This window comes from Trichomonas vaginalis, chromosome I, assembly GCF_026262505.1.
Source record: "Trichomonas vaginalis G3 chromosome I, whole genome shotgun sequence".
Taxonomy (NCBI): domain Eukaryota; phylum Parabasalia; order Trichomonadida; family Trichomonadidae; genus Trichomonas; species Trichomonas vaginalis.
This window is the reverse complement of record NC_067203.1, coordinates 23736381-23751698: the sequence shown is the minus strand read 5'-3', so window position 1 is coordinate 23751698 and position 15318 is coordinate 23736381. Positions and strand designations below refer to the sequence as shown.

The window sequence follows — 15318 nt, the reverse complement described above, 5'->3', positions numbered from 1 at the left end:
TTCGAAAGAAGTTTCCTATTCTTCCAAAGAAACCCATTTTACTATATGTAAAAATCTAATGTCCACCTAGTCTCTTACGTTTCCTTCTGAGTTCCATAGCATTCTTTAACTGGAGCTCATACATTCTGTTTCTCCTCTGGTAGAAAACATATTCTGGGTCAACTCCTGTGTTCGCGTCATCTGCATAAAGTTGTTTATATCCCACTTCAGGGTTTGTATAAAACTCTTTCCATCTCATATTTGCATACCATGGTGGCAAACCTAACGCAGCGTCATTTGACATGGCAGTTTGCATTTGTACATCTGTTGGCACTTGACCATAGTTTGCCATTGCAGTTTGTATTCTAACTTCATTTGGAATATTCTCTGGGTTTTGGTTGTCCAGGTTGCTGTGCATTCGCTAAGTTCTGTGCGTCCATTTAATATTAGATAAAAATATCTCTTACGAGTACATATGCTGAACATTTGCAGACATTGGTTCATCTTCATATTCTCTATATCTTTCTGCCACGTCAAATAAATAAATGACACAATGGAAAAAACCTAAAACAAGTAGTCCTATTTCAAACCACATTTACTTACCAATAAAATTTCTTTATTGTGACACTTTCTCCAGTTTATAGGACCTCTCTCATATTCTATCTTGTCATATCTAAACTCATAGTCATGTATGTCCTCTAACCATCTCATAACGGTTTCCAAACCACTTTTATCGGATGTAAAGTAAAAGCATGGATGGTTATGTAAAACGTCTAAAGTTTCTAAAGAGTCTCTCAATGTCCAGTCTACTTGGTATTGAAAATCCCATGTGTTATAGAACGGTGGGTCCACCATAAAGAAAACATTTTCCTTGTCTTTATATTTTTCATACAACTCTGTCCAATGACATCTCACAAACTCTATACCCTCAATATATTTTTCTATGTCCTCTTTGAAAACATTTGTATAGTTGAGATATAAAACTTTTGACATAAGTGTTTCAATGTCATGAACTCTTATAGCACCACTATATAATAGTCTAGCAGATATACTATCCCAGTCTATATATTCTGCTTTTTTCAAAACCTCTCTCACAATATTTTTCTTATCTAATGGTATACGTTCCATCTTACCTATAGGTATCTTTTCTTTTAACTCTTTCAATATTTTGTTAGTGTCTGGAATATGTTTGAGACGGTTCATATAGTTGTCGAAGTCATTGCATATAATCTTTGAGTCAGGAAATACAGTATGGCACAAATGGGATATATAGAAACTTCCACCGAACAAATCTACAAATGTTAGACCATTCGGTAGTTTCTTAAGTTCTCTCAATATAATATCTTTACATTTACTCTTATTTCCAAAGAACGGTAACGGAGGTTTTGTAAAATTCATTTATATATAATAATAAAAATGTTTTTTCCTGAAAAGTGACAGAAAAGTGACAAAACATGTACGAAGAAGTCTTGAAAATTCAAGAGGGTAGAAAAGAGGTTAGAAAAGAGGTTATATCTAACCTTCTACCCTAAACATTATTTTTGTCTGATTTTACGAAGAAGTCTTGACAAGCTCCTGGAAGACCCGTATATAAGAACTTCATTTATACTAAACATCTTCGGGGCTAGAGGGCACGAAGTGCCTGGAAGCCCCACTCCCTTTTTTTTTTTTTTTTTTTTTTTTTTTTTCTTTAAAATAATTTGTTTCATTTTAAATTGGTTTGGCACAATGCTTGACATAACATGCACAAAGCTATGCCATTTTAAAATATGTATATCAATCAAGTCGATTAAGGCCATCCTAAACGAAAATCATCGATACTCATGAATTTATGATAGTCGTTCTTGATATAATTGCGCGTTTTAAAAAATGCTTACTTTTGAACACAGAACTTATCTATCCATATTTATCAATGAAAGTTTATAAGATGCATTAATGACAAAACCTTACTTTATCAATTATAATCTTATCGTAAATTTCAAACTACAATACTGTGGGGCAAATATTAAATAACCACTATGTTGCGGATTTTATGTAAGTCTGCAAACTGTAAAATGTAATTAAACACAAATAAAAAAAATGTAAATTTTAATCGAGAAATTTAGCAATCTTGAAAGCCTTGATCGGCATCTTTTACAAGATGTCAGTAATGCATATTCAATAACTATGAAAATCTAGCCAAGCATGGATTTTTTTCGAAAAAAAATTGTATTAAATTTCATTTTTCATTCTTTATACAAGTTTTAACCTTTGGTGCAATTATATCCTATCGCAAATGCATTATTGACGTTATTACTTGGATACTTCTTCATAACGCTAAATCTTCAAATTAGTTATGTGTTTGTTACTAATAGAAGTTGGAAAGGTATTAAAAAAGGAAATGTTAATAAATATACATGTTTAATTAAAAAACAAACAAGAATAAATTAAATAATTTTATTTCTTAGGAAAGTCTAAGTTTTGTAATAGATAAATTGCTTTTTGTGTCTCTTCTTCATCAATTTCTGGATGTTGATTCTCAGGTGGCGGACTAATTAAAACATCATGGGCAATATCAAACCATTGTTTTAGTTCGTTGGCAGAAGGAAAATGATCTTCTTGTATTGGCGTTATTAATGATTGAAAATCATCAGTTGATTCTGCATTTTGGGAATTTTCCAAATTTTCATTTGGAAAATTTGAATTTTGAGATATTGTTTAAGCACTCAGATCTCATTTTTAAAATATCTGCACCAAATTCTTACATCTGATAATTTTCATGTGTAACCAATGTTTCCCAATCCATTTGCCATACCCTACTAATCGCAAATTCATTCCCTTTAATTTTGTATTAAATTTAAATTCCAATCTTAATTTCTACATTATTTATGCTAACCCTTTAAATTTTGTTCTTATTTATTCACCCTCAGATACAAATTTATTTAGAATGTATTCCTCTGAGGTCTATATTTGTATTCGAAAATAAAATCTTTAAAACTCTCTAAGTTATCATTTTCTCTTCAGATATAAAAAAAAAGGTATTGGGGCTTCCAGGCACTTCGTGCCCTCTAGCCCCGAAGATGTTTAGTATAAAACCGCTTTTTAACTTCACTTAAAATGCCACGTAAGCTACGTAAGAATATACGTAAGAGGAAGAGAGCATTGAAACATCCAATAGTAAGACTGACACCACAACAACAGTTGCAACAACAAATGCTGAATGACCCCACTATGTTGCAACAAATGTCAAGCAATCCTATGCTTTTAAACCGAGTTCTTGGTGCACAGAGTGGAGGTTTAAGAGCGGCACTTTTAGCGAAAATGGCAGGCTATGGTGGAGCTGCAGACGGAACAGCCTATAACCCTCAAAGTCAAATGAATTTGAGTTCACTCAAAAATCAAATAGCAGATGTCAAAAAGTCAAACATAGACATACAGAGACAAATAGGTGAAAACGAAAAGAAACTAGAATATGACAGACACACAAAGAAACTCAATGAGTTAAACGTAGAGAAAAAGAAGAAAGAAGAACAACTGAAAGAACTAAGTACAGAGGAATATGCGAAAAAAGTGTCAGAAAAAGCAGCAGAAGTAGCAAAAATGGAACAAGATGTTGTAAATTTGAAAAACCATACTACTCAATATAAAGTACTGAAAGATGAAGAGATAAAACAAAAAGCCCTGAAGACATATATGGATAGCGATGAGTATAAAAAAGAAGTTGAAGCAAATGTAAAGGCAGAAAAACTTTTACAGTTGCAAAACCAAACCGTACAGTATGAAAACTTAGCACAAGAAAGTAAAAATAACGACGCAGCCATGCAAAAGGCAATGAAAAGCGCAGAATATATAAAAGCTAACAATGACTGGTTAGATGCCCAAGCCAACGCTAAAGCAGCCCAGCTTATAGGGTCAATAAGGACAAAAATACAAGCGGATGAAGACAGTTCAAATGAAGCTTTAACGAATGCTGACTTTAAGAACGCCTTCGAAGCTCTTCATAGTAAGGTGAAACTAGTGAACGACTTCTCATCTGGAAAGAAACTGAAGTCTGAAGGTTTCGACAAAGAGTTAAAAGAAGTAGCACAAAATATGACGAAAATAACAGATGCAGCAACGAGACAGGCAGTTCAAAGTGCCTATGACGCCGTTAGAGCAACTGTTGTGGAAAGTCAAGAAAAAGAGTTACAACAGACCAAAACAGACCTAGTAAATGCTTTCTTAAAAACGAAAAGTCAGGTAGGACATTACGCTGCAGATGGAACATATGTGCCAGCTGGTGGAACTTAGTTAGTATACAAGTCTCGTGTATGGAGGCACTGCGTTCCTCCATACGCAATACTTGTGAATTTGACACTTTACAAAACCGTTAACGTATATTTTACAACACAAACACAAACACCAACTTAACCTTAAATATTTATAAAGCCGCCAACCACTTCACCTCACTACTGTAAAAAAATAAACGTTCTCACTTACAAAAGTATTGCAACTCTTCCCATTGCTTTGCTTCACACAACAGTTCATATTCTTCACTATTGCTGCTGTCACTCCAATCGTCAGAGTCAAAATCACTGTCAAAATAAATGTTAGTAAGTTTTGACAAAGCTAATGAAACACGTTTACCGTTTGTATCGTATGCTTGTATAAACTTTCCATTCTTCATTCCTTCATAAACGCTCAAACTAACTTTACCCTTTCTCCCTCGTATCTGATAGAATGTATTTTCACGAGGAACGAAGAACAAATTCTTGAACTCATGACCGTTGTAGTTTGTTATCTCAAGTTTTCGTCATTTATATAAAAATAAAATAAAAATAAAATAAAAAATAAACTTAAAATTAATGATATCACCACTCCCACACGTATGAAAACATCCATTTAAATTTAGGTGAAGTGGTGAGATCTCACCTCTTTTTTCACCTGTTTTTTCACCCACTTGAATTCATTACTTTATAACTCTCTTCCTTTCTCCAACTCTTCTAACTTCTTCTTAAGTTCAGCAATGTTGTCCTCATGTAATTTAATCTTTCTCAAAATTCCTTCTTTATCTAATGGTTGCTTTATCTTTCTAAACTGAACTCTACCATCCTTCATAGTATGAATGTAAAAACCTTCTGGAATAGTTCCTGATTTAAGGTATTCTACCAAAAACTTTTGTTTAATTGCTTCAGTGACTTTATTTGTCATTTCAATCAAATAAAAATTTTAATATTAAATAAAAATAACGTTATTTTTTCAGTAAGGAAACGCAGGAGTTTTACGATTTATTTGAGGAGTAGGTTCTGGTTTAAATGTTGGAGTCGGTTTTGGAGTTGACTTTTGAACAGGAGTTTGTACTTCCATAGGTTCAGGAGTCATTGAAGGTTTTGCTTGTGAAGGCGTTGGTTTTGACGTTGGTTTTGGCGAAGGTGTCGGAGTTTGTTTAACTTCAGCTACTTCAGTATTATTTACAACATTTGCTTTATTTCTTTTCAACATCATAACTGCTCCTGCTATAGCTAGCAAACCTAGTGGGAGACCATATTTTATATAAGGACTTGACCAAATGCTATTTTTGACAGGAGCTGGTGGAACACCTAACCTTGGTGAGACTGCTCTTTGCCATTGTGCAGCTCGTAAGAAATATTCAATAGGTGCTCCATAATCGTTTGGTAAAGTTTGTTTCATAGATGGTGAAGGTTCACGAGAGCTTGATGAAGAACTCATTTATAAGCTTTAAAAATAAACGTTCATCCTTTATTCCTCACTGTCGTCCGTAGCTAAGTTATAGTCGTCAAGTCTTATTATTGGTATGCCTGACTGTCTTACTTGTATTGCAAAGCAACAATCCCTCATAAATCCAATAAGTGGCTTTGGTACGTTTTCAGTTGCTAGTTCAATAGGTCCTTTAACAGACAATTTGTATGTTATCGGAGCAGTAGATGTTTGACCTTGCTGGAAGCAAAAGTCCACTTCAGTTGGAAAACCACATAAGAAATGTGTGTTGTCATAGCTATCCCATTTATGTTCCACACTACCATCATCCACCAATGACCTCATAACATCTTCATTAAATCCAATCATATCATTGTTTGTATTGCAAGCGTTCGCAACCATTTCATAAAATACAGGTCCATATGATTTTTCAGGTTCTGCAGGCATATTTCCATAAGCTCCCATGGAAAGCTGAAGATATTTAAACTTAGGGTTCTCAAAATTAACATAATAGTTGTCTTTCTTTCTAAATAGTGTCCAAATACTTTTAACATTAATAGGCGTATAAGCTGCTGTAAATGTTGCACTTGAACTATCTGTATTCTTTGAGAATGAACCGTCCATAGGAATCCAATCCATAACTTTAACAGGAAAACATAAAGCCTCGTTTGTATAATGTTCTACAAGTTCTGTATAAATGTTAGGGTCTAAAGAGAATGACTTTGGATGAATGAAACATTCATTAAAATCCATCTTTGTTCGAAATAGTTGCTGGGTTACAGTTGTAATAGTAACTGTTCCACTAGCTTCTACTGCCTTCGTTATCATAGTGAATGGTTCATTCCATGGAACAAATTTATTTGTCGGTGGATTTGAATCTGAAGCAAATGCAACTTTAAGAGTTGGATTGAAAGCAATGATATCATTTACAGATATAGATGTGCATTGTAATGCGTCGCTACTGAACTTTACTTTAAGCTGAATGTTACCAGCAAATGCAGGAATAAATCGAATAGCTTCTAATGGAAGGAATCTTCTAACAGGAATTCTTAAACGAAGCTTAAAATCAAATGATTTTCCTGCTGTAATTGGACCACTAACAATTTGTCCTGTTCTGCATGTTCCCGAATGACTCCATACATCTTCATGTCGAGTCTTTGAGAAAACATCTACTTTCTTTATTTGTTCGGTAGTTTGTGAGTTTGAAGTTATATATGCTTCTTCTCTTGCGTTGTCTTGAGAATATACGATACGACCATTTGCAAGGATTTGATATCCAGCAACTGCATAGAAAGCGTCATCGAAACCAATCCAAAATCCTGGTGGGTTTGTTTTATTGGAACCTGAACCAATTTCTTTATCTACAATAAATTGACCTTCCATTTTATACGTAATGAATGTATTTAAAGGTCCAACATATTTTCACCAGGAGGTGAGAGATTGAATGTTACCCATGTGTTATCTTTAGCAGTTCCAGGTTGTGATGGAATCTTTGCGTCAGAATATTTTCTATTAGTGTCACCAATTTGAACTGCATTGTCTATGATATCGAAATATGAGCGAATCTGATGAATATGCTCTGCTGGAGTAAATTCGTTTAGCTGTTCGTTCTGCATGTATTTACTTCAGATAAAAATATCTATTTACTTCATTATTCTCACTCTTCTTCTTGGCATTCGTGGTGGAAGTTGTTTCTTGACATTTTCAATGAACTGTACATTCTCTTTTGTCTCAACTTCTTTCACTGGCGGGTCAGGGTTCTTTGACTCGGTTTGTTTTTCAATGAAATTCACGAACTTTGCAATAAGCTCTTGGTTCGTTATTGAAAGTACATCTGGCTTCTTTTCTTCTTGTTCTTTTGGTGGCTCAGTTTGAACAGAAGGTTTTATATGGGCTTCGCCCTCGGTGCCATGCACCTTAATGTTGTCGCTCTCTGCATTCGCTAATGGTACCTTTCTTTTTCTTACGTATATTTTACCATCTTTACTCTGACTTACGTAATAGAAAGGATGTTGTATTCCTCTTGCGTCATTTAATATAATAGACTCTCGCTCTGATTTTGACAAGCTCATTTTACATCGGTTAAAGTTTTAATTTTGTTTTTTATCTGCAATCAAATGACTCAGACAAGCCCTACGGACAAGACCCAAGGGGTCATAGATGTTGAAGCATTGAAGAAAGAAATTCGTGAGCAAATTTTATCCGAACTGAAGGAACAAAAACAAGAACAAAAGCCAGAGAGACCAAAGAGAAAACTTAGTGAAAAACAACTTGCTGCATTAGCTGCTGGAAGACAAAAGAACCCACGTTTGCTGGCAAAGAAAGCTAGAGAAGAAGCTGAAGCAAAAGCTAAAGAAGCTGAAGCAAAGAAAGAGTAAATGGTTTATTTTTATCCGAATTAAATGTATAGACAAATACCTTTATCTGTTGCGTTCAGTAGTGAAAACCCTGACGTCAAAATAAAGGGGAACAGAGTAACGTTTAAGTTTCCAACAGACTGGATTGTGAACATAAATGAAGAGAAGTACATTGGCATAACATCTATGTATATAACACGTGCTTTCAGAAAGGTTGACTTTATACTTCAAGTCGAGATAGAAAATGACGAACAGTCTTTAAGCGCCCAAAACATTCACATATACAAATACTTTAAAGACGATACAACATTGTTGCAATGTATGATTTCATTTAATGAGATGTTCGAGAAAAAGTTCAACATTGAAGTACAAACTTTACAGCCTTTACGTGAGTTTCTTGCACAACTGAAGGAAGAAGGTAGTCGGCCACAACTTATAGACTTTCATTATGAATTTAATGAAAATGAAGATGGAACTCATGACTGTCAATTCATTGTATTCTCACCATTCAATGAAGTCGCTAAAGAGAAAGAAAATCCATTACGTATAAGATTTCAAATCTCTGAACCAAGTGATGATTTCAAGAATGTTTTCAATTATGATGCAATGCTTCCGAGGAAAAATGAATTTTCAAAGATTGTAACACCTGGCATTTGGGATAGAAAGCAAGCTATTCTTTTCTCTAATATAGCCAAAGGCGTTGAAAATGAGTTCATTGGTCATACAAGAACTTCACCACTTCCTAACCCTAAATACTATAAATTAACTGGCTTCAATCGTGAGTTTTGGATAGACATGTTCTCCACTCATGACCATAAATGTCCAGTGTTCTTACCTTCAGATGGGAAAGATTGTCTCTACATTGAAGCACAACTCTTAAACTCTACCATCGCAGTATTGTAAAATCTACGCTAGCTTTATTTTTATCACGAATGACCTCATTGCTGACAAAAATAAATGACCTCATTGCTGACCTCATTCATGACCTCATTCATGACAAAAATAAATGACCTCATTCATGACCTCATTCATGACCTCATTGCTGACCTCATTCATGACCTCATTGCTGACAAAAATAAATGACCTCAGAACTTCAACTTACGAATAAAGCTTGTTTTAGTCGTTATTGAGAAGTTAAACTTCTCTTCAAAGCAAGGTTGACATGACTTACATAAGTCAAATCCAATCTCTTGACCGTCATAAAGTGCTTTATAAAGTTTCATGACACTGAACTCAGAGTCTTTGTCAAATTTTCCTTGCGGAACCATTAAACCTTTATCTTCATCATAGAAACACTGAACAGAGTCAGGAAACATTTCATTAGCGGTTAAAGCAATAACATCTTGCTTCACGCCTTTCATTCTGCAGTGAAATGCAACTTCATTTAAATCGTTAGTGAGTAAGTCTATGTAAGTCTTCTTTCCACAAAATATTGACTTGTATGCTAAACTTTGTTTTCCAGGTGTTATTTCTGCGAAGTCAGAATGAAATTGACCTAATGTTTTACCAATAAGTTCTCTACCGTATCTCTTCTTAAATTCATGAGCTAAACGTAGTATGTCTTCATTGTAAATGTGCATCGAATCTGTATCCTGATAAAATGCTTTTAATCCTAAGTCTTCAATCGTGCAAAACACTTCATTCATTATTCTCTTCGACATTGACAGAATGTTAACACCAAGTGGACAGAAGTTAAAGTGTCTGCAAATGCTTTTTGTTAGCTTGAAAATAGTTTTATCTGAACCATCCAAACCTTCGAACTTCACTATATGGTTGTAGTTTCTGATGGCATATCTTATAGCATCTTTGTCATTTACTATGGTTATTTTTGACTCAATAGGAGATAGAATAGTTTTGCCATAAATACTGTTCAGAATGAGCTTTATATTTTCTTGCAAAGGATTTCCTTCTTTCTTATACTTTAACCTTAACTCAAACAACTTCTTTACTTCATCTCTTATTCTAATATCTCTGTTTCCATCGTAATAGTATCCTTGCAACACTTCACATTTGACACCTTGATATTTTGTAAGGTCTTGTAATGTTATATGGTCAACATACATGAGACAGCAAGTGTTTGAACTTCTGGGAACATTAAGTTCTGGATTTAGTTCAGGGTCACAAACTATTAAAGGAAAGTGTCTATATATTCCAATCTCTGTTATCTTAATGAGAACAAAGAAGCCAGACATAAACTTTTCACCAATGGGTTCCTTTTGGTCGTCATCGAATAAATGTCTCATGAGATACTCTGTGCTTAACATCTCATCCTTCAATACTTTTGGAATTCCTTCTAAAGTATACAATCTTGCTATAGCGGATGGATATAATGAAACAGCGTCGAAGTCAGCAATGAGTTTCTTTTCGCTCTTTTGTTTCATGTTATCTGACAACATACATCTTCCACCTTGAATGCATCTCGAAATAAATTCTCTTGGTTTATTTGAGAGGTCATAAAGATTTCCATTCGGGAAGTATACTCTGTTCTCAAACAATTTGTTAGCAATAGAACAAATACTAACGTAGTCATAAACGTTTAAATCAAATTCTTTCAATATGTCATTGCGGAACTTAACAAAACCTTCTCTTAAAATTCTTACATCTTGTTTACAATAAAATGAGCTATATTTTTCTAAGTCGAAGTGGTTTTCATCTATTCTGCAACCTTTGATGGAATCTATGTTCTTCATGAACGTATCTGCATCCTGGATAAACTTACATGCTTCAGAAATGACACCAGTTCTGTTGTCATTTGCTAACAAAGTACTGCTGTAGTAGTTGTATGGAAATACTTCTTTCGGTCCTGTTTGTAAGTTAAACATAGCAGGAAATAGTTTAAGCTTCTTATTTATAACACTGTAAGAGTCTTTTAATAATTGCCCGTCCTTTATATAAGCCAGTTATTTGCATTGTTCGTGAACCTTTAATGATGGGAGTTCCTTTCACTTCTGTCATGTGTCTTAAGATGAAGTTTATATCATAACTGAGGTTATGGAAATATATTAAACTCTTGTCAGGAAGTCGTTCCAAAAATTCTGTTGCACAGTTTTGACCCCATATGCTTTCACTCACTGAACCATCTTCACTGTCATAACAGATGTTAAAAGCTTTATGAAAGCCATCCGTACTACACTCAAAGTCAGCAAAGAAAACGTGCTCAGGAATGAACTTGCACTTATTTTTATTTACTTCTTTTGACTCGGCTTTCTTCTTCAGTTGTACACAATACTTTGGAGCATATGTCAAATCTTTAAATGGTGCAAGGTTCTGTTTATATAAGTCAGTCGTATATGTGAAAAGTTCTCCATAAGAAATAGGTTCGAAATATTTGCACTCCCACAATGTTTTCATAACATCCCATAGCGGTGTAGTTCTATCCATGCGAACTACATATTTGTTCTCTCATTGTATATATTTTCATCTGTTTTCTCAATGTTCATTCCACCACACTCCTTCAAGATTTCTATATAGTTGCGAATGAAATATGTTGTCATTGGAAGTCTTTCATTTAGCATGTAGTGGTCTTCAACAAGAAGTAAGTCAATAGTTCGAACAGTTTTACATTCTTTTGGTATGTATCTCTTTATTTCATTATGTCTTGAGTCATTGAAATAACCAATGGTAACATTAAATGCTATACTTGTTGCGTCAGAAATTTCTTGTACTTTACTTTGAGGAAAGTCTCTAACACGAATGACTTCTCTCATGTGGTCAATAGTTTCTTCATCTACTCCAGCCTGAATGCAAGCATAAACGAAACAATTGTCTTCTGTCATAAGTGCTGCAGTTCTTTTGTTCAGTTCATTGAAGATTTGGTAGCGTTCAAGATTTATAGGTAATGTGCAAAGATACTTCCAGAACTGACCGCTTCTCTTCTTATAAAACTTCTTTTCATCAAGGATTTCATTCCAGAAGTCATCTATATCTTGTTTATCTCCTGTTTGTTAAGTCTGTTCAATAATCTTTTCTGTCTTCTGTCAGTGTGCTTTCATCTCTATATGGTCTCTTTTTGGTTTGCCTTTCTTACATCTGACATCGTTAAGCCTTCATATTCTGTTAAATCATACATCTTTATTTCAGTAAGATTCTTTATGTTTGTCAAGAAGAAGTCATAGTGCATTTCAACAATACCTGCAGCATTTGCTTCTATCTCTGATATAAAGTTCTCCTTCAAGAGCTGATGTAGTAATGTTCCAATATTATTGAGGTTTAACGTAGAACATTCATACTTTCCACCAAGTTTATAACATACCATCCATCTTTGTTGGGAGTTTATTTTAATCTTCTCTAAGAGTCTCATGAAAACCTTACCGAAATGTTTGTGTAAATAGTCTCTGTTTGGTTCATCTAAAGCTTCGATGTTAAAGTCAATGAGTCTATTGCCTGACTTCACATTTCTCTTCCTATTCTCTTCATCTTTCTTTAACCATCTCTCACCTTCTTTTGGTTTGTCGTCAATGGAACGAATGACATCGTTAGCTTTGCGAACTTGTTCTATAGCGCTCTTAAACATCTCTCTTCTCTGTTGTTTCAGTGTGTCGTCTCTTCTTCTTGTTTCACCAACGTTTGCATTTGTTATGTCAAACATCTCTTGACGAACATCATGCGAAAGAGCTTTACGAGTATGACCAACGTTCGCATTTGTTATGTCAAACATTTCTCTTCTTACTTCATGAGGTATTGAACGTCTATGATATAAGTCAATAGCAACGTCATTTAAAGGAAATGCTCTTGCATTTATGAACTCATGAATTCTATCATAAGTTATTTCACCATTGTAGTCTTTAATGAAGTCAGCGAGTGCTTTTTTTGTTTGTCGCGTAATGTTTTGCAACATCTATGTTAGCTTCTGTAAGAAGTTGTTTTATTTCCGAGTGTTCTAACTTAGACAACTTCCGATACATCTTTAGTAGGAAATAAAAAAAATTTTAGAAAAAATTAGATTAGATTTTTTTTAAGTTATTTTTCAAAATAATTTAATATTTTTATTTTAATGAAACACATGCAAGATTGCAAGTTCTTTTCATACAATGCTCTCGCTACTGCCATCAAGAATGAGTTCAATGGTGCTTCAAACGTTAATGTTATCTTTAACAAGAGTTTGTGAAAGAATCTAAGTTTGGTCAGTATGTCAGACATTAGCTATCGTCATTGACCGCAAACGTTATACTTCACAAGAGTTAGCAGTAGTTTTGAAACAAAATGGTTTTTCGTGAATGTCAAAGATACTCATTATACTATTATAAAGAACTCCACATTGACTTCTTCAGTATTACTATGAATCTTTCCGAACAGAAAGAAATAAGAAGGGTGAAACAAATGTGAAATATTATCCTTCATCTCTGAAGACAATAACGAACAAAGATGTCATACAAAAGTTCTTACCAAAGGTTGAAGAAGCTTTATTGACATTGACGAAGGAAGTGAAATGGTTGAAGAAATTGACCCTGAGCTATTTAAGCAAAAATATATTTTTGAATAACTGAAAGTGTCACCACGTCACCATGTGTCACCAGGTTAATTAACTTCTTTTAAAAATGATGACAACATGACATTTTGACAACAGGTACGAAAGAGCGAACAGCATGATGCTTCGTTAATGTTATTGTTAATGCTTACAGTGTCGAACATAATTGACGTAGGATTCATGACTTCTTCGTAAATGAGTGTAAATATAGCACAAAAATATATTTTAGGTGAAGAGGTGAGATCTCACCCGTTTTTTCACCTCTTTTTTCACCTCATTCTCTCTTCGTTAATGTTGTCGTGACTTCATTCTTCCTCTTTGAAGTTATCGAAATATTCTGTTATTTTTTCCTTCAGTAATGTTAAGTCTTCTTTGAATGTAAGTATTGTGCAACCTTTGATGTCATAGTGTGTTTGAGGAAGAGTATTTTTGACAATTTCCTTTATTTGCTCATTCGGTGTCATTGAAATCGGTAAGTTTTCACGATAGAACCAGCTTCTGTCAGATTTATATATTTGAGCGAGGTCATAAAAGCTCTTGTTGTTTCTTCTGACTAAATGCAACATAACCATATCTTTATCTTCTTCTTTCTCCATCTCTTCAGTATATATCATATACTTATAGCTTTTTTCCTTTCCTTTTGGTACTGAACGTGGTATTCTTTTCTGTATGCTTTTGTCTTTGGATTCAATGACTTCATCTTTTGCTTGAAGTTTCTTTTCCATCTCTTCACGTTCTGCTTTATATAGTTCATCTAACATCATGAAAATATAACAAGCATAACGAGGTGAAGCCCACATTGCTACAGCATTTACTAAAAGTCTATGAACATAATAACCTTTCAAACCAGGTGCCAAATTCTTGCGATTTTCGTACGGAATCTCTTCCCTCGGTTTTCCGAGGGTAGCAAACATATGAGGAAATTCTTCTAAAAGTTCTTTTGTCTGTTGGTTTTCAAACCAATGATATGCTTGCTTTGTAGACTGAAGAGCATTCATTATACTTTGCATTTGGTACATGTCGTCTTTGACTGAACGAATGAGACGTAACTGTTTGTTATACTGTATGTACTCGTATTCTTCATTAATGGCTTCATGAACGATAGCAGTTGTTGTGTTCTCTAATGTTGTCATTACTGTCTTTATATTCCGGATAAAAAAATAAATAAAAATAAAACTAACTTTATTTTCTGTGTTAAAGAAATGTTAAAAATTCATGGTTACATATGTGAAAAGAAGTCACGAACAAATGAAGGTCATAAGATTCAGCACATAATTCTGAATTGAATGATGGTGTGTCATACATGTCAAACGTCAAGAATTGAAGGAGATACGAGGCTATAAAGATTTTGGATATTTTCTGACACACACCCTGAGGGAAAAGTGACAAACACGACGATAGAAAAAGTGACAAAATTGAGAGAAAGTTGTCCCCCGACCAAAATGCAATCATGTTGAAAAAGTGACATTTGTAAAGTTGGACGATAGGATTTCCTGAAAAAGTGCAAGACTTGTTCTGAATCAGGACAAGATTTGTCTTGAAAAAATACAAGACTTGTCTTGAATCAGGACAATTGTTCTCAAATTTGAGAACTTTACAAGAAAAACTGACTAAAAAATACAAGACTTGTTCTGAATCAGGACAAGATTTGTCTTGAAAAAATACAAGACTTGTTCTGAAAAAATACAAGACTTGTCTTGAATCAGGACAAAACTTTACAAAATGTAAACTTTACATAACCGTTTCTATCGTACATGATATTTAGTTGACATTGTAAACTATCTTCATGTAAAGTATGGCGGTTTGAAACCATCGGAACCTTCACTTTTTTGACGAACT

At 34.0% G+C, this 15318-nt stretch overlaps 9 protein-coding genes and 1 pseudogene across 10 annotated transcripts, besides 3 other annotated features; 3 read left to right on the top strand and 7 right to left on the bottom strand.

Annotated features, from left to right (window-relative positions):
• Window positions 1-1667: part of a mobile genetic element that runs on past the window's edge.
• Window positions 892-1377, bottom strand: TVAGG3_1039160 (phage tail repeat-like family; the record flags this gene model as incomplete). Its single annotated transcript, XM_051255436.1, has 1 exon — window positions 892-1377. A coding segment is annotated over one exon (486 nt), but the record flags the coding sequence as incomplete, so codon positions are not given.
• Window positions 1570-1667: a terminal%2Cinverted (terminal inverted repeat of Maverick-3 transposon ID:TVAGG3_1039150).
• Window positions 1668-3075: 1408 nt separating this feature from the next.
• TVAGG3_1039140 (protein of unknown function, DUF4106 family) lies at window positions 3076-3840 on the top strand (the record flags this gene model as incomplete). Its single annotated transcript, XM_051255435.1, has 1 exon — window positions 3076-3840. A coding segment is annotated over one exon (765 nt), but the record flags the coding sequence as incomplete, so codon positions are not given.
• A 406-nt stretch (window positions 3841-4246) lies between these two features.
• Window positions 4247-15318: part of a mobile genetic element that runs on past the window's edge.
• TVAGG3_1039130 (uncharacterized protein) lies at window positions 5197-5667 on the bottom strand (the record flags this gene model as incomplete). Its single annotated transcript, XM_051255434.1, has 1 exon — window positions 5197-5667. One exon carries the CDS (start codon window positions 5665-5667, stop codon window positions 5197-5199), a length of 471 nt encoding a protein of 156 aa, XP_051081008.1.
• TVAGG3_1039120 (uncharacterized protein) lies at window positions 5972-6483 on the bottom strand (the record flags this gene model as incomplete). Its single annotated transcript, XM_051255433.1, has 1 exon — window positions 5972-6483. A coding segment is annotated over one exon (512 nt), but the record flags the coding sequence as incomplete, so codon positions are not given.
• On the bottom strand, window positions 7299-7727 carry TVAGG3_1039110 (uncharacterized protein; the record flags this gene model as incomplete). Its single annotated transcript, XM_051255432.1, has 1 exon — window positions 7299-7727. The coding sequence occupies one exon, from the start codon at window positions 7725-7727 to the stop codon at window positions 7299-7301; it is 429 nt and encodes a 142-aa protein (XP_051081006.1).
• On the top strand, window positions 7773-8033 carry TVAGG3_1039100 (uncharacterized protein; the record flags this gene model as incomplete). Its single annotated transcript, XM_051255431.1, has 1 exon — window positions 7773-8033. The coding sequence occupies one exon, from the start codon at window positions 7773-7775 to the stop codon at window positions 8031-8033; it is 261 nt and encodes an 86-aa protein (XP_051081005.1).
• Window positions 8058-8651, top strand: TVAGG3_1039090 (uncharacterized protein; the record flags this gene model as incomplete). Its single annotated transcript, XM_051255430.1, has 1 exon — window positions 8058-8651. A coding segment is annotated over one exon (594 nt), but the record flags the coding sequence as incomplete, so codon positions are not given.
• Window positions 9098-9673, bottom strand: TVAGG3_1039080 (organellar and viral DNA polymerase type B; the record flags this gene model as incomplete). The annotated part of the gene is made up of 1 exon (XM_051255429.1): window positions 9098-9673. The coding sequence occupies one exon, from the start codon at window positions 9671-9673 to the stop codon at window positions 9098-9100; it is 576 nt and encodes a 191-aa protein (XP_051081003.1).
• On the bottom strand, window positions 11653-12669 carry TVAGG3_1039070 (annotated as a pseudogene). Its single transcript has one exon. A coding segment is annotated over exon 1 (1017 nt).
• TVAGG3_1039060 (KilA, N-terminal/APSES-type HTH, DNA-binding family) lies at window positions 13785-14393 on the bottom strand (the record flags this gene model as incomplete). The annotated part of the gene is made up of 1 exon (XM_051255428.1): window positions 13785-14393. One exon carries the CDS (start codon window positions 14391-14393, stop codon window positions 13785-13787), a length of 609 nt encoding a protein of 202 aa, XP_051081002.1.